Source organism: Urocitellus parryii, chromosome 2 (genome assembly GCF_045843805.1).
Source record: "Urocitellus parryii isolate mUroPar1 chromosome 2, mUroPar1.hap1, whole genome shotgun sequence".
In the NCBI taxonomy this organism is placed as follows: Eukaryota; Metazoa; Chordata; class Mammalia; order Rodentia; family Sciuridae; genus Urocitellus; species Urocitellus parryii.
The window spans coordinates 118,854,960-118,880,866 of NC_135532.1; the positions used below are offsets into that span (position 1 = coordinate 118,854,960).

At 50.3% G+C, this 25,907-nt stretch overlaps 1 protein-coding gene across 1 annotated transcript in view; it reads left to right on the plus strand.

Moving 5' to 3' along the window:
• The first annotated feature begins 2,102 nt into the window (after positions 1-2,102).
• The window catches only part of Mindy4b (MINDY family member 4B), a 28,766-nt gene continuing 4,961 nt past the window's right edge, over positions 2,103-25,907 (plus strand). The window contains exons 1-10 of the mRNA XM_077793990.1: positions 2,103-2,209; positions 2,442-2,469; positions 4,146-4,313; positions 11,307-11,426; positions 12,096-12,187; positions 14,694-14,859; positions 15,329-15,394; positions 19,015-19,085; positions 20,431-20,503; positions 21,042-21,203. Coding sequence (XP_077650116.1) covers positions 2,103-2,209; positions 2,442-2,469; positions 4,146-4,313; positions 11,307-11,426; positions 12,096-12,187; positions 14,694-14,859; positions 15,329-15,394; positions 19,015-19,085; positions 20,431-20,503; positions 21,042-21,203 — 1,053 coding nt within the window. The remainder of the gene's footprint in view (positions 2,210-2,441; positions 2,470-4,145; positions 4,314-11,306; positions 11,427-12,095; positions 12,188-14,693; positions 14,860-15,328; positions 15,395-19,014; positions 19,086-20,430; positions 20,504-21,041; positions 21,204-25,907) is intronic.

Genomic DNA, 25,907 nt, shown 5'->3' on the forward strand with positions numbered 1-25,907 from the left:
TTCCCGTGGGGATTCCTCAGACCTCCTCCAGTGACAAAACTATGATTCAGAACCAGCAGTCTGGACCAGAGGCCCCCTGCCCCCTTGCCTGTCCTCTGTGCTCCTGGGGCCCAGGACACATCCTCACAGTGTGTTCCCTGCACTGCCTATGCTTCCTCCACCACAGAAGAGTGGGAATCGTACCTTTTCACCTTGGCATCTCCAAGTGCCCAGCATGGAAGGAACATGCAAAATATGCATATTGAACCCAACAGAATGGACTTGTCTAATCCCTGGGATTTATGCTCCAGCCTTTACAGAATTCTATGTGAATTAGGACCCAGACATAGGCCAGAATTCACAGATTTAATAATGATTCTTAAGAAAAATGGTTTTCTTAGCTGTTTCCCTTTCCTGGTTTGGGGTTGTTAAATAATTTAAATGACAGATTTAGAATTTATTTTTTAATATGACTTTCTAAATAGGAAATGCCAGAACATTTCTCATCATTTTATTATTTGAGAGTAAGGATCATGTAATTTCTTATTTCTTTTTCTACACTAGGGGTGCCTAATAAATATTAAATACTGATGCAATCATTGCAACTAAAGAGGAAAGCAACAACACCTTCTCTTTAAAAATAGGAGAATTTATGGTTAGAGAAAAAAAATACGAAAAGATTTATTCATGCCCCTTATGTTTGCAACAAAAATCCTAAATCTGAGAGAGCTTTATGAACCTGTGAATATGAAATAGTTAAACCATCAACAAAAATTAGCTTAAGAAACTGTTGTCATAGGACTCCCAAGCCAGAGTGTGGACACTTAGGTCCACCTTGGGTTATTTGATACCTTTCTGTTTTAAGGTATTTGCAATATTACAAATAACCAATCCCCTATTCCCTCGCCACTGCAGCTAAAATACAACCAAGTCACCTCTTTGCCTCTTGACCTCTTAGCATTCCTGGGATTTTATATAACTCACATCAGAAATATCTATAGAGAAAACAACTTGCCACTAAGGAGGTTCAATCATGAGGTTCAAAAAAGTCAGAAGAGACTTAACCAGTATTGGTTTTTTATAAAACCCATCATTTTGGTCAAAGTCCCCCAGAGAAACAGAATCAACTGGAGACACACACACACACACACACACACACACACACACACACACACACACTGGCTTGCAGGAACCAAGGAGTGTTTTTTTGGGGGGAGGGGGATCTGAATTCTGCAGGTAGACCAACAAGCTAGAACCCCAGACAGGATGGGTGTTGAAGACTTGCTTCTGCCTGGTCAGAGTGATGTGTCTTCCTGCTCAGCAGACGGCAGTCTTCTCCTGAGACCTTCAGCCGACTGGGGGAGCCCTGCCCTGAGATGGAGGGTACTCGGTCTCACTCACTAAGAGTCTCCTGATTTAAAAGTCAATCACATCTTTAAAAAAGCAAAAACCTTCACAGCAACATCTAGACTGGTGTTTAAGGGCACAGATGTGGGCACCACAGCCCAGCCCGGTTGACAAGCAAAATTAGCCACCGAGGCCATCAATATTCCTTGTTGTGCCAATTACTGCAGCTACAATTCTTTCAGCCAATAGGAAGATGATAACCTTTAGATTTCTCCCGGGACAGAGAAAACTAGTTCCTTCTTCAACCATGTGAAAGCTGGTGACTTCCTTGGCTTATAGAGTACACCACGGTAGGTGATAAAGCTTTGGGGGCGAGCAGGGTGGCTTTCTCTCCCTTTGGCAATGTATTTCTGTCCCACAGACTCTTCCAAGGAGACCTCCAGGACAAGGAGCTATCACATTCCACCACAAGGCATCTCTCATCAACTAAATTGTCTCAGGTGCTTTGAGACAGTAAGTAATTGGAATCCCTTCATTTATAAATCTGTGTCCTGGATTAAACATTCATGGCACCCAGACAGTGCACAAACACACCGTGTTTGACCTCCAATGAAAGTTTCATCAGGATCTGACAGCAGGGGTTTCATGAGCCCTGAGCAGCAGGTGTGCTCTCTGTGCTGGCCAAAGCAGGGACATCCCCAGCCTTCTGCTCCAGCCAGACCTCCCTCCCATCTAAACAACTCCTGCTTCCACTTCTTCACATTACCCAAACAGATATGGAAGTCTCCAGTGGGGAGCAAAGCCCTCCAGAGCTGGATTTAGAGGAAATAACTAGGAAGATTGTATTTCTTGATAAATGGAGGGAAATCTTTAGTTATCACAGGTAAGAGGTGTTGTTCTCCCGTTTCTCCAGAGACAGAGGGGCTCGGGGTGTTAAGTAATCAACTCTGATGCTTGCTGCATGAGGAGTTTCCATTAGAGATGCACGTTTGGAATGCTTGCTGGGGAGCTGTCCACAAAGACTTCCCCAGCGAGGCTGGGGCTTGGGGAGGTTCGGGAATGTGAGCTTCGGATGCAGTGGGTAATTTACTCCATGTTTTCTCCTTCACTTATAGGTTGGGAACCATTAATGCAACTCCACAGGTAATTACTTTTCCCCGGGCCAATGTGTTTTCCTCTAGTAGCTTCTTCAAACAATCACAGTAACAGCACAATCTGCATTTATTCAATGCACATAATGTCACTCAGGCACTAGCATTTAATGCGTGAAAGCTGGAGAGACTAGAAAGCCTGTGAAGATTTTATCTGGTGCTTTCTCCCTTCAGAAATGTCTTCTTACTTTTAAGAGCTACTTTTCATCATTAAGAGCACCATATGGTTATTATTTTAGAAAAAAGTAATAGAATTTGAAGTTCCTACACTTGTGAAATAACACTAGAATCTGACAAACCAGCGCATCCAATGTCCCTGAAGAAAAGTAATTTTGAAAATAGTTATCATCTTTATTCAGCATCTGACAAACTGCTTTCCTTTACCATTTTCAAATAAGGGAGAGATGACTGAATTCAGGTGTTAAAAAAAGGTGTTTTGTCATCAGTATATTAAAATCTCTTACTCAGTATAAGATGAAAGATGTTTGTACCTCACGTAACCTGCAGAGGTTGAGAGGTAATGGACTTTGTACTGCAGGCAGTACATCAATTTCTGAGCCAACACAGCATAAAATATTTAGGTGATTTTCCTAGCACTAATACATATGATCAAGCAATTGGATTATTAAAATTTTAACTGTAATGCTAAAGCATCTTGCTTCAAGTAACCTGTGATCAAAAGCCTTATTTGTGCTAAAGCCTTCTTAACCATAGTCTAAATTAGAATCTGGGAGATAATATTTCTATTTTCATCCTGGAAGTATTAAATGGAGATAGCTACATTTGGGGGGATAAAACATTCAAAAGATAAAACAATCTCTGAAAGGAAAAAGTAAATAAGTGTCAAGTTATGCTCTACACAGGGCGGGGAAACCCCACTGGCACAAATGTAAAGATTTTCCATTTGATTTACAAAATGCATCTTCTCCCATCAGTAGCCTGTGCCTCAGATGCTGCGGTTCTGAGATAAGAAAGCATCTTTGCCTCTAGGAATACAGAAAAACGAAGAAGGCCGCGTCCTTCGCATTTCATCTCCAATGGGGAAGTTCCTTTCGCGGTGTTAGTACCCATGTTGAATAAATCAGAGAAAGCGTGGAGGCTAACTTGTGCTGAAATGCCAGTGAATCAGTCAAGAAAAGTTAAAAGAGATTTTTTTAAAAGGTGGGGGTGGGCATTTAAAGAAGAAAATTATTACACTCCCTTATGGGACAATTGGAAATGGAAAGAATTGAACAGAGGAAACTCGATTCACTTATTGGCCAATAAGCATTATGATGGGGGTGCCCCACGGACAGAAAAAAGGCAGCCCACGTTCCTAAGACGCTATCTTTTCCAAACAAGCGACGGTGACATTTACATTCTTCTCTAAACATAATTTCAAGTCAAGGCCTCGATAGCATTAATTATGTTTCCATAGTTACATTTCACCTCTCTGAGTCTCATAAAACTTACAAGAAACTCCTTTGACACAGACCCTGGGATTTTTAAAAAATATTTCCATCTCTTTTATCGCTATTTATTACAAATTTCAGGCATCTTTAAAAGTGAGACAGCGTTTTCTGAACACTGATATTTCAAAGAGAAAGAGAAGACGTGGAACAGGTTATTCTGTCTTTCATCTTTATTCTGTTTGCTTTGTCTCTTTGGGGCGGCTGGCATTTTATACAGAACCATGAGGGGAATGCTGCGTCTGCTGATGGAACTGGAGATGGGACAGGAACACCTCAGCCCAGAGGACAGGGACGTTGGCCACCCAGGGGCCTTTGTCCTATTCCCAGGCCCTCCATCATCTCCTCAAAATCGGGCGGCTCTCCTATCTCCCTGACAGTGGCCACAGTAAGTACAGCTGGTCAATTAAACATGAAACAGGGACACGGTCTTGGCAGAACCAGACTGGGAATCTTACCCACTCCCGGGAGAGTGTTGTTGAAGATCAGAATACAGACCGCTGGGATTGGTAAAAGGAGAATAGAACTTAAATGACTTATTGAGGGCATTTCCCAAGGACACGGGTGACAGTAGCCTTTTCTTCATGAACTCTGAAAGTCTCTCTTTACTCACTCCCTCAAAATGACAGTTAAATTCGAGAGAGGGAGTTGCATTCAAATGTTCTCTCTGGAAGGTAGACCGGGTCAGTCCTCTAAGGAGCAGGCAGACCATGGAGCACTGGGAATGCATGAGTCTCGGGGTGAAGAAGGGTCATAGGAGAGGACCCTGTGGGTGTGGGGGCAGGAGGGGGCTCAGTCCTGGGTCAGGAGCTGATCTCAGGAAAGGCTTCTTACTTGGGACTGTTGATTAATATATAGATTAAAAAAGAACCTGGCATTTGAGGATCCAAATGGATCTGGAATATTGGTCCCAGGGACTGTTTGTTTGATTCGACTCTTGATCAGGATGAAAATGAGGCTGATGCAGAGAAGTAGCCAGGAGGTGAACCTAGAGATATCTCAGGGGTTGGAGGTGATGTCTTGGCAGATGTCCAAAGGAACAGCTGTCATGGTTGAAAAGACACAATTGGAAATGGGAAGTGAGGGCAGGGGTAGGTCAAAGCAGAAGTACCAGGTGGGTGAGAGTTCCCTCCAATTGGGTTGCTCTCCAACACGGTGCTTTAGGTCGTAATGGAGCTCAGGCTTCCCAGGACAAGCCACCCAGGTTGGCGCCACCCCTCAAACCCTCATGACACTCTAGAGCCTCAGGCAAGGACCTTTCTTTGGGGCCCTAAGAAGAAGTGTTGGAAGAGGCACTTCCTTTCCAAAAGCATGCTCCCACACACCTGGCACACCTGCAGAGGTGCCCCAGGACTAGCCCAGATCTGGGCAAAGACTGGCAGCAGCAATTGCCCTGCACCAGGCCACCATGTATGTGAAGTTGGGCATTCTGTGTGCTGCACACAGGGACCCGATGAGAGGAGTGGGTGGGACCAAACCCCTCAGAGAAACCACACAGAGCCTCAGGTAGGGCCTCTGGCTGCTGTTGGAGCTATGGCTGGGTGACCCCAAGTGCGGCCTTTCAGTATAGCCTTTCCTGAAGCTCCCCAGATACACGTGGGGACCAGAGCCCCCGAACTCCTTGGGATTGTGTGACCTCTCAGGCTTCCCGAGCCGCTCTCCACTGCCACACTTCTGTACAGATGTGCTGGGCCTCGCTCCCTTTCTCCTGTGAGCACGCTGCCTCCATCCGCCTTCCTCTCCGGCTGGCAGGGGAGACAGGCAGACGGGGGCTCTCTGAGAGACTGCGCTGTGCTCATTGGCCTTGACACCCCTGGTAGGAGGGCGTGTCTTGTACCCTTCTTCCAGCAGTGAAGATAGTGACTCTAAGTCCTGTCAGTGCCCAGTTCTTGGTGGGCCTGCTGCCTACATGGTGCAGCCAGGAGGCCAGAGCAAGTAGAAACCCCAAACCAGAAATCCAAAATGCTCCGAAATCCAAAACTTTTCAAGGAATTGACATGACAGATGGACAATTCTACACGTGACCTCCTATGATGAGTCACAGTCAAAATGCAGGTACATTAAAAATATCATATAAAATTACCTTTGGGCTGTGGGTATAAGACCCATCTGAACTATAAGTGAATTTCATGTCCAGACTTGGGCCCCATTCCCAGAGGGTCTTACTATGTATGCTCAAATATTCCAGAATCCAAAAACCCAAAACACTTCCAGCCCCAGGCATCTTCTTTTTTAAAATTTATTGGTGCATTACAATTATAGACAATATTGGATTCATTGTGACATATTCGTCATACATGCACATAACATGACTTGATCAATTTCACTCCCCAGCATGTCCACCTTCCTTCTCCTCCTCCCTCCCCTGACTCCTCCCTCTGCTCTACCCAGTGAGGGATAATCAGCTCGTATGTGCATTTTACTTGATAATGTTTTAATGAAAAATCTTTCATAAAAATATATTCTTTGTTTATGTACAGATTTCTTATGGAGAATATCATTTACAAAGTAATACACCTCTGAAAAATAGGCTACCTTTTATATGAAAAAAGAAAAACTATGATTCTATTTGGTATTTGCCTGTGTATTAAAAAAAAAAATGAATCCCAGAAGATTTCATCAAATACCACAGGGGCTCAGAGGGTACAGGAGACAGGGATAGGAGGGAGTGTGTTCACAGTGTACGTTCTGGACTCTGGAATTTGAACCATGCAAATGTACTCTCTATTTTTAAAAACACACAAATCTTAAAAATAGAAAAGCACTCACAGATGTTTGTGAAGTCTTTTCTCTCTGTAGGAGAGCAGATCTACTCTGGATGCTCCCACTTAACATCAAACACACACAGAGAGGTGCCTGGAGACCTCCCCAGTGGCTTTTCCAAGGTGATTCTCTCCCTTTGCAAAAGACGGGGAGACAAGATCCAGACCACTGCAGCCTGAATCGGGGGGATGTCCCAGAGGTAGAGATAATTGATCTTTTTTAAAAAATGAATTTGGACTTATTCCCATCATGTGGGCCAGATGATAGTATGTCCTTTAAATAGCAGCAGCATTAATTAAACACGCCCTGGACTCCCAGATGATGAGCTTAGGGTTCTGAATGTTTGTCCCAGGCAGGTTTGGAAGCTTGGCTGATTCTGATCCACATTTCAACAGCACAGCCACCTGGCAAGTTACAGAGCTATTGGGTCCTGCTGGCCCAGGAGAGACCTTTGTCCTCCTGCCCTTCTCCGAGGGGAGTAGGGGGACCTGGGACACCTGACCCTGGCACACAGTGGCCACTGGGACCCACTCAGACGCGGAGGCTGCATCAGTGGGCCCTGTGCCTGCACTGGCCTCACGGCTCCTACCTCCTGCCTTGGGTTGCCCTCCTGAGCTGGGCAGCTTCCTTCTGTCACTCAACTCCTGCTGGAAGGAGCTCTGGCCAAGGCTGCTGGCCCTGTGAGATCATGGAGAGGGTGCGCCTGCCCCACCAGAAGCCCTTTCTCCCCTCCCACCTTCCCTTCCCCAGCCTTCTCCATCCCCAGCCCTTCTTAGAGACCCAGCCTGGGATTTCTTCCCTCAGACTCTTATTGGCAACCAAGGACCAGACCCCTCATGAGCTGCAGCACCAGCCCATGGCAGTATCATGGTAAATCACCAAGATGCCCAAAGATTGACTCCGGGAGACCCCATGAACAGAGCTGTCATAGAGGGAGGTCAGGCAGGAGTGGCTTAGCGGGCAGTGAGACAGAGCCTAGTGCCCTATACATGACTCCTGGCTCCCAAGTGGACCTCAGAGGGTGGTAATCAATCAATACAGGACAGAGGCTCTTCTTGCGCTTTCCACCTGCTTCAGCCCAGGAGGCTGACCTGTCCTCTCCATCAATGCAGTGCCCTCCTCCTCTGACCTCCTGTTGAGTCTGAGCAATGGGGAGCCCTGCAGGGAGACTGAGGGCAGGTGGGGAAGGGAGCCAGGTTGCCTAGCGCTGGCTTAGTTCCTCTGCTCTCCTGGAAGTCCCTTCCTGCTTCCTGTCCCCAGGCTCCTTCAGGTCTAGAGGTCACGATGACTCCCAACTGCTGCTAGGAAACCGCATTAGCACAGTGGTGTCCCCACACCCAGCCCAGCCTTGGGGAGGGTCCTGTGTTAAACTTCCCTCTGGCTGACCATCCTGGTTGGAGAGTGCCACCTGCCTGGCACTGGGATCCTGCTGGTCTGCACCAGAGACCTGCCCTCTCTGTGGATGTGACCTTGCATGCCACTCGCTGCTCTGGGCCTCCAGTCCTGGAGCTGTAACATGAAAGGGCAAAATGAGATGCTTTCATTCAACGAATTCTTACAGCCAGCCCTCCACATTCCAGGGGTGACCTGGAATCTGAGAAGCCACAGCCAGGACTCCACCACACAATCAAATGGCCCAGCACACGACTGGCTTAGGACTCGGGAATTCTAGAATCTCGGATTCTGGCAGTCCCAAATTCATGAGGCAAAGAGAAATCTAGGGAAGAAGCCTCCACGAGGGTTATTCTAACTCAAGTTGGGACTGGATGGGGACAGGTAGCTGTGGGAAACTCTCACCCCAGGGACGAGGGACAAGACTGTCAGGGTAGGAAGTTTAACCTCTTGGGAAGAATGACTCGGACCCGACTTCTGTGTGTGTGCTGGTGTTGTTGATGCCAATCTCTGCTGTTATCATGGTCATCAAGACAGTGACGTGGAAGGCAGAGCCAGGAGAGGGGAATGTGTCACAAAGCACAAAGGGGGAACCTCGAACTGTCCCTGGACGTGTTAAGCTGCAGTGATTGCTCCAGTCACTTACAGGCAGTCACCACGCGCCTCCGGTTCCCGGGCAACAGACAGGCCTGCCATCAAACCTGCGCAGGGCGATCTTCTTGTGTGATGAGGAAGTCAATGTCCTGCGGTGAGAGGGCTCGCTCTTGCCTCTGGTGGCCTGGCTGGGGAGCCTCCCAGAGGTGCAGCGGGCGGGCGGAGCTGAGTGGAAGGTGGCAGCTGGCAGCCGAACAAGGAGTCTGGACGGCTTGCAGGAATTTTCAAATTGGATCCGAGTTCTCAGGCTTCCAGTCTCAACAGTCTTAATCTTTCACACTTAGCCTGGTTTCTCCTCCCTGCTTCCTGCCAATCTCTGGTCTTTCTCCATCTGTGTTGGGACTTTCTTCCACACAGCACAAGATGTCCCCGCAGAGACAGGCTGTGTTTTCACGAAGGCAACGACGCTTACATTCACTCAGCACTTGGGTTTCCAAAGCCCTTTTCCATACTCCTCCTTCAGTCCTAGCCATGATGTGGACCAGGAAGGGGTCTCCACTTCTGAATTAGCAAGGAAGGAAGGTTTGGCAATTTCCCCATGTTCCTGGGGCCAGTAAGAAACAGAGATGGGCTTCTCAGCCCATGGAAGTCCTTCCGAGCTGTTCCAACTTCATGTCAGGGAAACCCTCCTGTCATCTTCGAGGCCCTCCCTGGGGCATTGGAGGCTGGTGGCCGTCTCCAGTCACCGTACACGCTGCATCTCTCCTCCCAGAGCCTCTCCTCCAACACCCTGGGCCCAAGACCGCCGTGTGGGTTTTCTGCAAGCACACGACCCAGCCCTCCTCACACTGAGATGCACCTGCCCTGATTTCTCTGGAGAGACCACCTTTTCTTTTGAGCTGGGAGCAAAAATGATCAGGAAGAAACCTGCAGCCATGAAACCAACCTGGGCCTGGCTCGGGAAGAGCGTTCTAGATGCATGTTTCTTTGTTTCCCCTTTTGAGAAGCAATCAGAGCTGCTCTCGGGCTCTGATGGGAAGGTGGCACGGCTCTGGACCACCTGGGCTCTGGGCTCCATTTGTTCACGCTCTTCAACTGGCTTTAGGGTATGGCTACAGGGACTTTCCATTCTCAGTGTCCATCAGCTGTCCCTACCCCGCCCCCACAAGGCCCTAGTCACCCTGAACTTCTCATTCCCCATCCAGGAGGCCCCGGGCACCTGCCTGGGTGTCTGTAGAGCCTCTTCCCATCCCCCTGCTTCAGGCTGCTGCGTGGTCTGTCTCAGCGTGGGGACGTGTGTCTCTGCTGGAACGGGCACTTTAGGGATGTGACATATGTAACGCACCTCAGAAGATATTGGTTCCCAGGGAGGGTGTCATCCCTTGTGCACTCGGGCAGACCAGGGGAAAGACTGGGTCAAGGGAAGTCCTGGCTGCACCCCCTTTACCTTTTCACCCCCCTTCCCAGTGCTGACGAGGGCCAGAGCTTTCACAGCAGAGGTTTCTTGCTGTGATGGATAAAGTTGCTTGATTTCCACTGGGTTCCTTATGGATGGCAAAAGAGCTTGACTTCCATGTAAGGAAGTGGTATCAAGTGTCCTTTTAAAACAAGGTTTCTAAATCACAAGAAGGCACCAACCTGATTAAAGATGTTGAGTAAGGAGTAGTTGGCACACAGAAATGGTAGAAAACACAAAGTCGGCCCATGTAGGACCATGGTGGGAAAGCTGTGGGACACGGTGGGAACCCCTGCTGTTCCCACCTAGGGCGGCCTGGGGCCAGGTGCTTCCCTTGCCTGGTGGGAGGAGGCTTGCACCACAGCTACTTCACAGAATCAAGTGAATGCCATGAGCGTAAAGGGCTGAGCCCAGGTTTGGCATGGGGAAGTCTCAACAGGTGACAGGGACCTTTCACCAGCCTAGTTCAAATAACACCTCCTCCCTGAAGCCTTCCCGAGCAACTCAGCCTAAGGTCTCTGTCCCTCTGTCTCAGGGTTCTGTCCTGTACAGCACTTTGGGTGTCAGACTTTGACCTGACCGCACTCCACAGTAGCTCGTACCTGTTAAAGATGAGTAAGTCTTCAGCTGTGAATGGACCCCCCACGCCCGGCCCTGCCTTTTTTATTTTTCATGAGTTTCATTGATAAAGACTTTTTCCTACTTTTCTGGGAAGATCTAAAAGGGCCTCTCAGATCTCAGTGTGTGGTTAGCGCACCCAGGACAACTTCAGAGATCCCCGCGGGAATGCTTGTTCACATCACTGGAGTCACTACTCTGCTGAGGCCACAAACATGAGGTCCCATCCTGTCCTTATTTATTTATTTTTCCTGGATCAAGAAAGAAAACCCCAGAGATGAACTAGGCAGGGATTATAGTCAGGGCCAGAGGGACCAGAGGCCAGGAACAGAGCAGCAGCACGTGGTGGACTCTGAGGGACATGACCAGCAGGGGACGTGAGACCAGGGACACGGCATGTTGGACACGCTGAGTGGACCCTAATGTGAACGTGCTGTCCCCACTTGGTGCCTGGAGACCTGGTCACGGACTGTGAGTGGGAACAAGGCCACTTGCGATTCGCCTGGAGAGGTGTAGGGAGGACTCTTTTTGCTGATAGTTTATTTCCTCTACTTTCAGAAGCTGCGGCAGAGCCTCTTTGGAAACACCATCCACATCTTCAGCTATGACTGGAACAAGGCCTATTTCAAGTTCCACAGTCCTTTCTCTGACCTTGCGTTTGCTTTGGAAGTGGCAAAGGTAACAGCCAGATGGCGGTCTTGTTAGATCCCTAGTCTCTCTCCTTCCCTCTGTGTGCGCATGAACCATTACGACCGTAGTGGAGACGCGTGCACAATTTGAAACGTAACCTCAAATGGTAAAAGACTTCAACATCACCACACACTGCCTGGTTATGATGGACTCCTCACCTCCTTGTTCTCCTGTCTCTTCTTTCCAAGTTCTAAGCATCCCTGAAGATTCAAAAGCAGAGGGAAATCTAGAAACTTCCCTCTGGCTTGTTTGAAGTCTCAACAATTCCTGTGTGGTCACAGGCACACCCACGTTCCCAGGACAGCTAGTTGCTTGCCTGCTCCGAGACTGCAAGTCTGACTAGAAGCAGGGGCAGAGTGATGGGAGGATGGAGGGGAACAGGTTCCCAGGAACCCGTCTGAGGGCTCCACAAAGAAGCTAGTCATTGCAGATTCTAGCCGGCCACGGTACCCTGCTACAGCCAAGGGCAGGGGTGCCTAGGGACAGAGCAGCGTCCCTTCATGAAGCCCTGGGGTACCAGGAGGGGGTGGGATGCAGAGCAGGGTGGAGAACCAGGTCTACTCCCAGGGCTCTTTGTCACGTCCACTCCGTGGTTCTGCTGCGGTGGTAGAGCCCAGCACACAACTTCGCCCTCACTGCTCACCCTCCCCGTCCCAGGGAGGCCCCCGGAGCATTCAGATGGCTGTACAAGGGTCCATCATCAAACATCTCTTGTTTACCAGGAAGGACAGAGACTGCCACCTTCGCAGGTAAGAGCACTGTGAGCAGTGCGGAACAGTGACCAGCTTCATGGAGACCTTAATATGCTAAATAAGCATACTGGACAGGGCGGGTGGCCTCAGGAAGGACTTGTGCTCCTAAAGCAGAAGGCAGATGTGATCAGCTCCCCCAGAGGGGCTGGCCTGCAGCACTGGGGTGGGGGGGCCTCCTGCCGTCCCTTCAATGTCCAGCGGCAGGAATGAGGTTGACAGGTTTCATGCTCCACTGCGGACCACCCTGTCAGGCAAAATTATGCCCCAGGTCTCAGGTGAGCTCACCTGTCCATACTTGATGGGAAGCCGTAACCCAACAATTCTAGGGGGAACCACGGAGGTGGTTCAAACCTGTGAATGAAGGCTCCATCCTCCTACTTCACCAGTCTAACAAGGGACCGTGTTTGGTGGTTCCCTATTTGCTAAAATCAACTCAAAACTTGTTCAAACTGACTTTATTCTTAGAGGTTAACAACTGCCCCTCATCAAGTGCAGAGCCCTGTGCTGTGTATCAGAGGAAATGAAAATCAGTAAAAGGCAAATATCTGCCCTCGGGCTAGATAGGTCATCCCCACCAGGAATGAAATGTATAATGTATTCTAAGGTCATGGATTGCCAGGTCCTGCGGAAGCACGGTGCACAGTGGGGATTTTTATGCCAGTGATTTATTCCGGGTATGCCCTCCAGAGAGCCCTGTGAGAGAGCAGGAGAAGCAGGCAAGAGAGGAGCAGCTGAGGAAGAGCGTGGCTCCCAGGGAGGCCAGCCGACGCTGGGGGAGCTTGGGCACAAACGCAGCCTGCCCCACCTTCAGATAAGGGAGGGGGCGCCTCCTGCCCAGCCAACCCTGGCTCCTGGCCAGCCACAGGAATGGGCACCCCTCCCAGTTGTCTGTGGACCAAGCGGCTCCAATCCTTGGAGGAGGGTGAAAAGTGGAAGTCACTAGAGTAGGACCCAAAGTGTCTGGGGAATGCACCCAGTGCCAAATGGGGGGACCCAGGGAGCCAAGATGGGGCATGTGGGCACATGAGCACACACATGAACACATGCACATATGCACACATGCAGACATGCACACAGCACACACATGTGCACATGTGTACACACACATGAACACAGGCACACATGCACACTGTACACATGTGCACACATGTGTACACATGCAAGAACACAGGCACACACATGCAGACATGCACACAGCACACACATGCACACTCATACAAACACACGCATCATGCACATGCACACAGGCACATACACGTGCATGCATGCACACATATGCACGTGCACACATGAAGACACACATAGCATGCACACACATGCAATTACATGCATACATGCACACATATACACATGCATGTGCACACACATGCAGACATGTACACCCATGTGCACAGCACAGACGTGTGCAGACGAATGCATACACACACACATAAACATATGCACACATGCACATAGACATGCACACACACACAGCACCACACACGTGCACTCAGGCATGCACACATGCACACATACACACACAGTTGCTACATGATGTAAAGCACTTAGCACAGCACCGAGTCTGTGGCAAACTGAACAACTGTGAAGGAGCTGCTGCCCTCTGTGCAAGCCTCTCTCTGCCCTCCCCCTTACCTCATAGCACTTTGTCCTCTTCTCATTCCGCTCAGTGCTAGAGTTTTGGGCCCTCAGACTCCTTGTCACAAATCTGTGCCTTGCCACAGAGCTAGAAGGATTGTGTAAATCATCATCAAGCTCACTGTAGCCATGGCTGTGTGTCCCTCTATAGAGGCCACACTTGTCAATGTCACACATGTAGAAAGTAAGCAGAGTGACGTCACACAGAAGATTGGCTCCCATTTCCTGGAAGGTGTGTCCTCAAGGGCACTCAGCTCAGTGGAACAGTGAGAAGCAGGGATTCAGGACCCCAACAGCCTGAATTCAAGTCACTGCTCCCCCACTTTAAAAATGAGGGAACAGTGGCGAGTTACTTAACCTCTCTGTGCCTTTTTGTGGGAGCAGCAGTGGTATGTGCCCTAGAGGCTTAGGCAACCAGACAAGGTGACATTCGGGAAGTGCTTAGTGCAGGAATACAGCGAGTGCAGGACCATCTGGGGGAGACCTCCTGTGCCACTAGGATGGGACAGATGAAAGTGGAGAGCAGGTCCAGGCTGGCCAGTCCTGGAAGAGGCTTTGCAAAAGAGAGATTATGGGGGTTGCACTTGAAAAAGGCCCATCAGTGGGCTGAAGTGTTCAGGCTGACCCCTGCTGTCGCTCAGGACAGAGGACAACAGCGGCCCTACTGGGTGAGACGCAGGAGGTGAACTGGCTAAGATCCCTAGAGAAACCAGACCCTGCTGTGAGGACTCCAGTTGCAGCCACAGCTCAGGAGCAGGCTGGTGAAGGAACCCAGGCGATGCCGCTGTGTTCAGAGGGGGTATGACCCTGGGGGCCCCACACACAGCAAGGCGCTGTTCCCTGTGCCTGTTCCCTTCCCCTCCTGCAGTTTACAGGACCTGAGCAGGCAGCAGCAGGAGCAAGCCCTGGCCACGGTGCTGACTGACATCCTGTGGGTCTCAGGAGCCACTCAGAAGGCCGTTGTCTGCCTGGTTACCGAGGACACCTATGTTGACTGGACTCCTGACTACTCCAGGGACAACTTCACCGAGAGGGTAAGTGCAGTCCCACCACGCGCAGGGCTTCCATGGAGACCAAATGGAGCCCTTTGATGCCCCTGGACATGCCTGCTGTGGCAAGAGGCACCCCAAAGAGGAGAGTGCCCAGAGCTATAATGACCCAAGCGGCCAAAGTGGAAGGTCCCAAAGAGAATTTCCTTCCAGATAATTCAAAATCACCATCCCTGAATGTCCATATCCATCATCCTAAAGATAGCTGAATCCTTCCTACGGGGGAAAATCTCTTTATTGTCCTACTGCTCGAAAATCACATGGGCTTAAAACTGAGCACTCCGAGGGCCACCCATCCCCGCGTGTGTCTCGTGGCCTCGTGTAAGAACATGTCCGTGTGGCAATACCATCTCGCTACAAAACAAAGATCTGCCTCGAGGAAATGACAGAGAATTGGCGTCCCTTGGAGGCACCTTCCTCTTCCTCATTGTTATCTCCTGTTCCTGATTTGTAGCTCCAGCTGTTTGAATTTTCAGAGAAGGAAGCGGCTGAGAAATTCATCCGGGATCACTTGGAGAGTGTAAGTGTCGGAGGGCTGCGGTGGTGCCTTTGCCTTGGACCACCCTACAGAGATCCTCTTTCTCTTCTGAGGCGCGTTGCTAATGATGCTCGTTAAGAAAACCAGGTCATTCCGAGGGCTGGGAAAGGGCAGGATGAGTGGAAGAAGCCTGTTTCTCCCTCCTCACAACCTAGAAAGAGGCCAGATCAGACGGAGCCCCGCTCACTACAGCCTCTTTCCTTGGCTAATCAACCCAGAGCACAGTACTGTAGAGGGCACGGGCCAGGATGTCTTTTGTTCAGACAGTCTTTCCTTATCTGATGGGTAAAAACAGAAATGGTAGAAAACTAGGGAAGGCCCTTGTCTATGCTGCCTCCACAAGGACCTCGGATTTCGGGTAAATAACTGGCCTTAAGGTGGCCCCTCACCTCTTCCCACAGCCCCCACCCCGGGGAGGGCGGGAGCACAGACCAGGAGGCAGCAGGAGGAGAGGGAAGGGGCCTCTCAAAGACTCCGCAGAGAAAGAAACGAAAGCCGATTTCCTGAAGAATCAGAGACCTACCGTGTGCGGGAAGCAGGGAGTCAGCAGGACAGCAATGGAGCCCGAGGCCTGTCGGGTGAGCGGAGAGGGGACTGTGGTCTCCGTTCCCTGGAAGGCTGAGGAGGCCAACACTGGGAGCTATGGCCACGTGTGGCTCATAGCTCTATGGTCTGGATGACCAGCTGCCCAGGCCCACCTGCCCCCCTTCTCATGGGCCTGCTGTTGACTTGTGTGACTGGCAGGATGGTCCCAAGAAAGGTGTGTACTCCCTGCCCCCAGAGCCTGTGAATATGTACATTACATCACAGAGGAGAGTGACCACAGCTGGTCGGATGGCTTTAAGATAGAGGGGTCATTCTGGATGACCCAAGTGGGCCCAGGCAGCCACAGGGTCCTCACATGGGAGAGGAAGTCTGCAAGGTGCTGAGAAGAGCGTCGCCCACGCTGAATGTGCAATGACCTTGTACTCCAATGACCTTGATGTTTGTAGGATTTAAACTTTACAAGTGGGGCCCCAGCCAAGGCATGTGCACAGGTGTCCAGGAGGACAGGCCAGGGCCAGGACAGGACAACGGAGTCTCCAGAGGGAGGGCTCTCCTGAGGACACTGTGATTTCAGTGCACTAAGACCTGTTTCAGTGACCTCCACAGCTATGACACAATATGTGTTAAACATTTTTTTTGTTGTTGTTTAATTTCACATTTTGTTTTACTTGGTACGGGGCATTGAGCATGCACCCTATCACCAAACTCCATCCCGAGCTCCGGTTTAAGCTGTTCCATTTATGGTAATTTGCTACAGCGGCAAAATGCAACAAGTAAAACCTTATGATGGACTTTGACTCCTTGACATGAAATGTTGAGCCAGGAGCCAGCTTAGGGACACTGGGTTGAGGACAGGAGACAGAGATAAAGTTATATAAACACAAAGGACCCACATAAGAAGGGAACTTTTCAGCAAAAATCAGTAAGGACATTCCTTTGTGTTGCTAGCCTCCTCCACTGACCCCTCGGAGACTCTCAGCAGGACCCACATCTGCCGGGAGTCCTAAGTGTGGCCTGGGTGGCATCCGAGGAGCACAGCTGGAGCTCTGTAGACTGGCCCAGGGCCCTTAGCAGAGGGGACTTTGCCCTGCAGGTGGGCATGGCAGGAGAGCCACTTGTGTGGAGCCCGCCTAGGCTACGGTCACCTCAGCCACCTGGGGAAGGGCTGGCAACATTTTCTGGGTGAGGGGAGCTTGGAGGCAGGCATATTGCCTTCTCATTGTTACCAGGACCACTCACCCAACCAAACCCATCACTACCAAAATGCATCCATCCTCTGTCCCAGTGCACCGGCCTGGATCTCCAGCTGGAGGCCTGTGGCCTACTGTCACCAGTTGGACTGTGTCCCCTCCAAAATACATTAAAGTTCCAACCTGCAGCATCTGGGAATGTGATCTTACTGGAAAATAGGGTCTTTGCAGATGTTAGTGGGTTCAGATGAGCTTGTTCTGGGTTAGGGTTAGGGTAGATAGTACTCCAATGACCTTGATGTTTGTAGGATTTAAACTTTGGATACAGATAGATACACAGAAGACACCACAAGGTAACCATGCGAGCGCTTCCTAGGAAATGATCACACTTATTCCACACACTTTGGGACGGCCCAGGGCTGTGCTGCTGACTTTTGAATCAGCAAGTGTCAAAAACAATCAGGAAATCCCACAGAAGAACTTGGGTTTTTGGCTTTTCCTGGAAAATCTGGCCACACTGATCCTATAGGGTTCAGTTGGTGGAGAGGCGGAGGCAGCCCGCCCTGATAGATGAACTGCGACAGGCGAGCACTGCTCACTTCCAGGCTCCAGAAACCTCCTGAATGTCCCCTAGATGGTAAAAGGAACTGTGCAGACGCGATTAGGGACCTTGAGATGGGGAGACTCTCTGGGTCCCAGATGGGCCTGACTCATCGTAGGCTTCCTCTCAAAGAAGGAGGGAGACAGCTTCAGAAGGCCAACGAGGCCAAGAACCCGCTCTCCCCTATAGCATCCCAGGGAACACAGGCTTGCTGTTACTACGACCGTAGCCACTGAGACCCATGCTGGACCCAGGGCATAATTCATGTGGCTTTAAGTCACCGTGGCAGAGGTGGCAGCAGAAAGCTAATACACAGGTCTTTCCAGCTTGCCTCAGGCCCCACCCTGCCCACTTCTCCCACACTCTCGTGGTAGGGTCATAGGAATTCCTGTCTGACTCTGGTAGCGCTGGAATTTGTTCTCCTGCCTGAGGGTCCTGGTCCCTGCCAGGTCACAGATAGCAAGGTGAGCAAATTAATCCACAGAGGGGAAGCACGTGTGTCTTATCAGGTCCCTTCTTGAGACAACAGCTTTACGGGGGGCCTGGACCCTGGGTACCTGGAAAGCCAGCCAACAAGCAGCCATGCTGCAGGCAGAAGATGGACACTGGCCAGCTCAGGAGAGGCCCTGGACGTTGAGTAGGCAGAGGGATGTGATCCCAGAGATTGCAAATGATCTTCAAGGAGTTCTGAGCTGAACAGTACTGCAGCCCAGAAAAGAGAGAAGTGCCTTAAAGAGGGGCAAATACTGACCTCTCTATGGAGTTGGAATGACCCAAGACGAAGAGAGGCACATGCACTCATTAGTTCACTTGATCTTTGCAACAGACCGAAGGAAAGGGTTTTGGCTTTTTTTTTTTTGTTTTTTCCTCTTATGATTGCAGACAAAACTAAAGAAGACTGGAGCTCAGAGAAGTCAATACTTAGGAGTAGGTAGTAAGAGAGAGGCCTGTGTGACTCTGTTTCTGTAAAGAGGGACACGGCCAGAGAGGGCAGGGAGGCAGGCCAACCTGGACAGCACTCAGGGCCTGGGCAGGATTGGAAGAGCATCACCTTGGAAAGGTGGGAAAGAGCATTTGGGGCCGGGAGACTGGTGGTACCATGGTTGCTGCAGGAAGGAGGCTGAGGAGGGAGGCTGCCCCTGAGAGTGGAGTCCCAGAGCCGGAGGCCAAGGGTGCCCCTGTCTCAGCAACGGACGTCACGCCTACAGGGACACAAGGCTGCTGTGTTCCTGGACCAAAGTGCTTCTCTTTTGTTTCCCAAACAGTTCAAAGGGGAAGGGAGTCACGGCATTGTGCTGTTCCTTTATAGCCTGATCTTGTCCAGGACGTTCGAGAGGTAAATGCTGCCATGCCCCAGGTGTTGGGTGCAGAAGCGGGACCATGTCACTGTGCCCTTGGGGTGGAAAGCATTCCCACGAGCACCACTATTTCCTAAGGCTCACTCTTCTGTGGACACCTCGTTCCGGAGGCTGGCTCAGCCGTGTGGCGGGGCAAGCAGAGACCGTCAGTCGAGGACACTGGTTTTATTATTTAGATCCACAGTAAATATGCCCTCAGATATCCACTCCGTCTCGGTGGCATGCAAAGCCCTGCTCACGGCACTGTGGGCAGCACAGATAAGAAAAGACGCAGCCTGACTTCCTGCAGGCTCCCCAGGAAGGGCAAAGCTAGGCTTGGCGGGTAGCAAAGTGGGTCCTGACAGGAGGCGCGGTGTGAAGACAGTGTGGGTGTGGGTTCCAGAGGGGAGGCCCTCTGCCAGGGAGGCTTTCTGGGTCAGAGAGGAGAGGCCCAGGAGGGAGGCTGATAGCCCGGAAGTGGTGTTCTTGAAACTTATCTTTCACTTTCCACTATCACATTTTTGTGGTCTGTGCTATTATTTGCTTAACAGTTTTATTTAAATTAACACCCATTTAAATATTAACCTGGTCCTAAGCATTAATATTCTATCCACTAATATCTGCCTAGACTAATAAATAAAAGATAAAGCATTAAAATAAACACATCACTATTAAATGTCTTAAGTGCTCAGATCTGTACCATCTAAAAACACTGCCCAGAATTATATCTGGTGCCACAGAGACACTGGCCAGCCTTGACCTCAGGTCCATTCACAGCTGGACATGACCTCCAGTTCCACGAGTAGCTTCATCCAAGGACACATGCAGCTCCCATATCAGTACTCAGTGGCTCCTTGGGTGACAGCAGGAGCTGCATTGTACCTGGACCCCTCCCAGCCCAGATCCCTCCCAGCCCCGACCTCTGCCCTTCTACAGCCAGAAATGGGCTCCCCAGCCCCTCTGGTGCTTCCACTGGGGCGGCATGTTCAGCCCTGCCTTGGGCCAGCACTCTCTGGCATGGTCATGTGTCACCACCTAGAGCCAGGAGTCCTTGTCACACAGTGCAGACAGCTTCCCTAGTGAGCCCAGCATCCACCCAGAGCCCGACACAGGGGTTCTACAGCGCGGGACATCTATGTCTGTTCCCTTCTCCCCTGCCACTGGCCACACGCCCCGTCTGCACCCACAGCTCCCCGACTTTGCAGTCCTGGCCTAGGATTTCCCTGGAGGACGTTGGAGTGTGCAAGGCACATGGGAGGGGAAGTGACCAGGGCCTCATCACTGCCGCTCTGCCCGGGGCCGCTGTCGACCTGCCATGTGCTGATGGCTTCTCCCCTCCTGCAGGCTTCAGGAGGACCTGGACTCAACCACCCCACACCTGTTACAGCCCAGCGCTGGAGGCTTCCTGTGCAGGCAGGTGCGTGGGTAGACTCTGCCCTTTTATTGCAGAATCTGATGAAGGCTTGTTCTCCAAGTGAGCTCGTTCGCTCCTTCAGCAAAGAGACATCACATCGTTATCTTCTGGAGCCCGAGAAGATGGTGCCCTGAGTCTGTGTCGGGAGCTGCCGTCCAGTTCCTGTTTCAATCCTCCCTAGTTACCTTGAAAGCTCCAGGACCCCGTGATTCTAGAAACATCAGAAAGGGTCTTAACAGGACTCACCAGGAATCCCTAACATCAGAAAGGAAAGTTTAAAATCAGTTTAAAAGAAATGTAAAGGGAGGAGGTTAGTAAGTTCAGAGGGGGCTCCAGGTAAGATGGGGCTGGGGGGTGAAGGCAATGGACTATGGCTTTAGCTCTACCAAATGATTAAGACATGTGTATCTAGAATTATGTATTGCGTGGCTTCATTTTTTCAGTAAAAAATGCTTATTTTTAATAATTTTTAAAACTAAAAAATTAAATCCTTATTTCATTGCCACCTAAAATGTGTTTGTGAATCATGCCACCTCCCCAGGCCATTCTGAACATGATTCTCACTGGAAGAGCAAGTCCCAACGTGTTCAACGGTTGTGAGAAAGGGGAGGCTCAGGAACTGCTGCACGGAGTCCTGGCCCGCAGTGACGTTGGCTACCTGCAGTGGGGTCAGGACGCCTCCCAGGATGACAGACTCTCACAGGTGGGTGCCCCAGATTCTCAGCTTTGCAGCTAGCACGTCAATAGTGTGTCAATGTTTAAAGTCTCTCTATCAAGGCAGCTCTGAGCTTTTCCTTCCTATACTGTGTTTCTGTATACTTCTGACCCCCCCCGCCACCACACACACACAAGGACACACACAGGACACATGGACATACACACACACAAACACACACGGAACCATGGACACATGAACACACACACAGAGACATCCAGGGTCGGCATGGAGATCTCCAGGTCTATACTGGACATAAAGACTGTAACCAGTCTACACAGTGGAAATGGAACTATAAAACCCTGTATTGGATACATAATCTTGTGTAAGATACTGTATGCATTTTAGTGTACACAGCGCACAGGTAACCTAAACAATACATGTAAACATTTTTTAAAACAATGTTTGAAGTGTACAGATAAGAGGACAGCCCCTCTTATCCCCAGGAGCCACAGATCCCTTCTCAGAGGTAAACACCTCAGCCATGGGTCCTCCCTACCCTTTACTTATGCAAATGGACGTTCTGTTCTACACATCAATGAGAGGCTTCCTGGAGACACTGGGAGAAAGGGACCCTAGTTAGGGAACCCTGTCCAGCCTATTTCTAGGGCTGGGGGGCTGAAAGGCACAGCCCCTCAGGGGTTGAGTGGGACAGGATTCTGCAGCGCCAACAGGGAGGAGGCGAGCTGTCGCCCACCACCCATCGCTGCTGCTGTGGGACGCCTCCACTAATGTGTCCATCCTAAACCCAGCAGCCAGGCCAACTCCATGATGCGACCCTTCTCTGGGTGGTCCTGGGACAGCGGGGGAGCCTCAGTGCAATGCTGCCTGTCCTCCAGGCCACCCTCTCCCCTGCTCAGCATCTGCCTGCCCTTCAGCTCCCCTGGTTGCCCATGGCATCTTGACGTCCATTACTTCACCCTCTCTGCCCCCACTGAAGTGTCCAGTTACCTTGTCGTTCATAAAATAAGCATCTGGTCCTGCACCCAGTGACATCAAGAAAACAGTGTCCAACTCTGGTAGAATTGGCATGTTTTGGGTGCAAGTGTGCTGTGAAGGTTCCCTTATAGCTCCTGAGTTGGTCATCTAGGCCCACCATACCGAGGATGAGAAGTGACAGACGAACTAAGGACCTAGTCCAACCCCGCCCCAAGTCCCTTCAGACCCACTTCTTCCCCTCCTCTTCCCCACACGCCTCCGTCCACTTGGACCCTACTCTGCACACTAACAGGGACATCTCCGCTGGTCCACGAGCCTCTCCCTTCACTGCGTCCAACAGGCAGCACCCACGGCTCCTGGGACACTGCACTTCGAGTACGTCCCCGGCAGAGACTGGACTCATCATTGGGATGAAGTCCCAAGTCATTGTTTCCAGACAACTTTGGAACTCACCTTAAAATCTCACAAATACAATGAGAGGAAAGCTAAGCCAGAAATAGGGGATATGTAGATCCCATTCCACACATTTTTCTTCTCTTTCAACCCTCCATGGCCTCCTGGCGTCTGGTACCTACCAGAGCCCAACAATACGCCAAGATTTGGTTGGAGAGAAATAGAGGCTACATGGGGCTGAGTTTCAAGGAAGGGGAACCCAAAAATGACAGCAATGATTTAGCATTTTGTTCGATATCACAAAGCTTTCAAAACACTCTTAGATAATCCTCGAGTTCTGTCATGTCTTTCCAAACCCTCTGCTGTTATTTGCTTGATGTTTTTTCTTTAAATCAACTCACTTTTAGAATTTGGGTCTAACCTTTTCTGCAGCTGTATTATAAACCCTGTGCTTGGTGCACTCTCCCCCCAATATGTATTTAAATAAGTAAACAAATATTTTAGGCAGGAGGATCACAAGATTGAGACTAGTCTGGGCAAATTAGTGAGACCCAGACCCTGTCTCAAAATTTAAAATGAAAAGGGATGGGGATGTGGCTTAGTGGTAGAGCACCCCTGGGTTCAGTCCCCAGTACCGTAAATAAATAAGCACATACATAAATAAATAAATTCATTCCTGGTGCCACCAGTCATGCCACATGCCACCAACGACACATACACCACATTTGGATCCTGGTGTAAAGGTGACAAAGCTCCCACAGTGTGTGGGAAATCATCCTGGCTTGGTCATCAGCAGACTTGACCGCAGGCCTTGCCCTGCCACTTGCAGGGATGTGCCATGGACCAGCGCTGACCCTCTTTGAACTGGTTTCGGGTTCTGCACATACCTGTCTTGCAACCAGAGAACTGAGTGAAGAGCAAGTGCTGTCATGAACTCAGAAGCCACTGGAAAGCTTCATGTGCTCATGCAGGACTTCCTGATAGATGACATAAGGTGTAACGTGGAAGCCGGGATCCTTAGCCTCTCCCAACTGGGAGCTCTGTCCAGAAGCAGAGGGGCCATCCTGGGCCATACGTGGACGCACACCGGCCACTGTAGAGGGATACAGGTGACAAGTGCCGCAGGACACAGATGTGGACCTGGCTGCACACTGGACTCTCCAGAAGAGCTTTGGAAACTGCCAACACCTGGGGCATCCCCAAAACTGTCCACTTCAAGAGTGCGAGACTCGTGCAGCCCCCCAGGGCCCTGCGTTACCAATAACTGCTAGACAAGGACCCTTGCATTTTTATTTTGCACTGGGACCCATGAAATTTGTAGTCACTTCTGCCCAAAGACAGTTTCTTTTGGTCTGGAGGACACTGGACACAGGAGATACTGATATGTGCCAGGGTCAGACGTCTGTTTCTAAGCTGGACCTCGCGATCTCAGCCCTGGAACACCTGATCACCAGGCTTCTCTGCTGGGGGGGGCATCCTGGGCTATCAGCAGTGTCCTCACCTCTAGCACCACGCCCAGGTCACCACCAGAAATGTCTCCAACATTTTCAAAAGTCCCCTGGGGATCAAAGTTGCCCTGGTTGAGAATCACTGTTCTGAGAAGGGCAGGGCAGAGGGTTCAAATCCATTTGGGCTGGGCAAGCCTGACCCACGGGGCCTGACCCATGGGGCAAACCCAACCCATGATGCAAAGACCTGGGAAGCCAGCGTCTTACCTGAGCTTGCTGTAAGCTTCAGAAGGCTGCCAGGTTTTTGCTCCTTTTAACATTTACCAAGCCTTGGGAACAGCCTCAGACCTTATCCTAACTGAAAATTGAACAGGTGTTTGCAAAATGAGTTGCTCTGAGAAGAGGGAGAGAGGACTCAGCCAGAGAGTCAGCAGCTCCCAGGGACCAGCCCTGGGTTTTTCTGGAACATATTTCTTTCTACACAAGTCAGCTCAGACCCATGGAGCTGCTGAATCTTGCTCTAAAGAAAATCACCTGCAGTCTAAAATACCCTCTAGTAATAAAGAATAAGCTTGCCAGGACCTTAAAGTCATAGCACAAGATCAAAAAAGGAGCTTTCCTGCTGGCACAAGGGCAGGATGTGCCAGACCATGGGTTCCCCGGAGGTTTATCCAGTCGTGTCTGTGTGCACTTGGGGTTTGGTTCCAAAAATACGGTATTGAAGAGCAACCATAGGCTGATGGTTTGCTATCTTACAAACATGTTAAGCACATGCATGTAAAGTTGGTTTCACCTGCAGACAACTTTTTTTTTTTATTCCTTACATATCAGTTCATTATTTGGGAAAAAACTGATCCCTAACTCATATGTAGTATTGAAGTAGCTCCCTACACATACGCATGTGTGTGTGTTCTCTGCCTCACTGACACGTGGCAGTTAAGGGAAGTCTATACGACGGCATTTTATTCATCCTGGGGACAGCCACATGCATTGAGACCTACTGTGTTCCGGCTTCCTGGGGGCCATCTGCAATGATCTCCGATTTCATTTAATCCTCACTTCCACTCAAAACTATAATCATTGTTACTTCAAGTCCCAGCTTGGTCATTCGCCTTAGAGATAAAGAAGACCAAACCGTAGGACGTGCAGGAAGTTGCCCAAACTCACTAGCCAGGCACGGGGCAGAGTTAAAACCCTGTTAGTTCTATCTTCATTCAAAGCCCCAATTCTGTCCCCTCTTTCGCGGGCTGTTTTCTGGTCAACGATAAGCATATGCCTGCCAGTCCCTAGAATTCCACTTCACCATCAGCCCTTTCACAGTCCCTTCTAAACACAGCTCTGTATTCTACAGTCTGTAACACGTCATGGGCACATGGACTGGTGTGGGCCCAACATTGGGACAGTGGCCAATCACGGCTAGGTTTCAGAGGGCATGACCGTCGTGCTCAACCAGCAGGGACTTCATCACTGGCTTCAAGGCTAATGCAGTTGTGAGTTCACCATGATCGTGAACTTCAGGGGCCTGTGTACAGGCTCTGCCTCCGTCAACTCCGGTTTGGTGGGTCACACCTGTCAGGAATGTGGAACTTCTAACCACCGGACAAGCTTGGTGGTACTCAGAGATGTGTTAACCAGAGACCCCAGTGGACCAGACGACTAACACTGCACAGTATCCCAGCGTTGGCCTGAGACACATTGCCCAGCCAAAGTCTACCCAGGGAAGACCGCAGCTCCACGGGGGCTGCAAAACAGTCTCCCTCACATGGCAGGATTGAAGACCCTCCATTGCAACTGCCCTTCCTTTCCCCTGAGGCACGGTGACTGCACCCAGCACCCATGATGTGCAACTGGGCAGGTAGGCGCTTTATGGGTATGTAGTGGCCTGTCGAGGGGAGGTGTGACAAACCTGAGT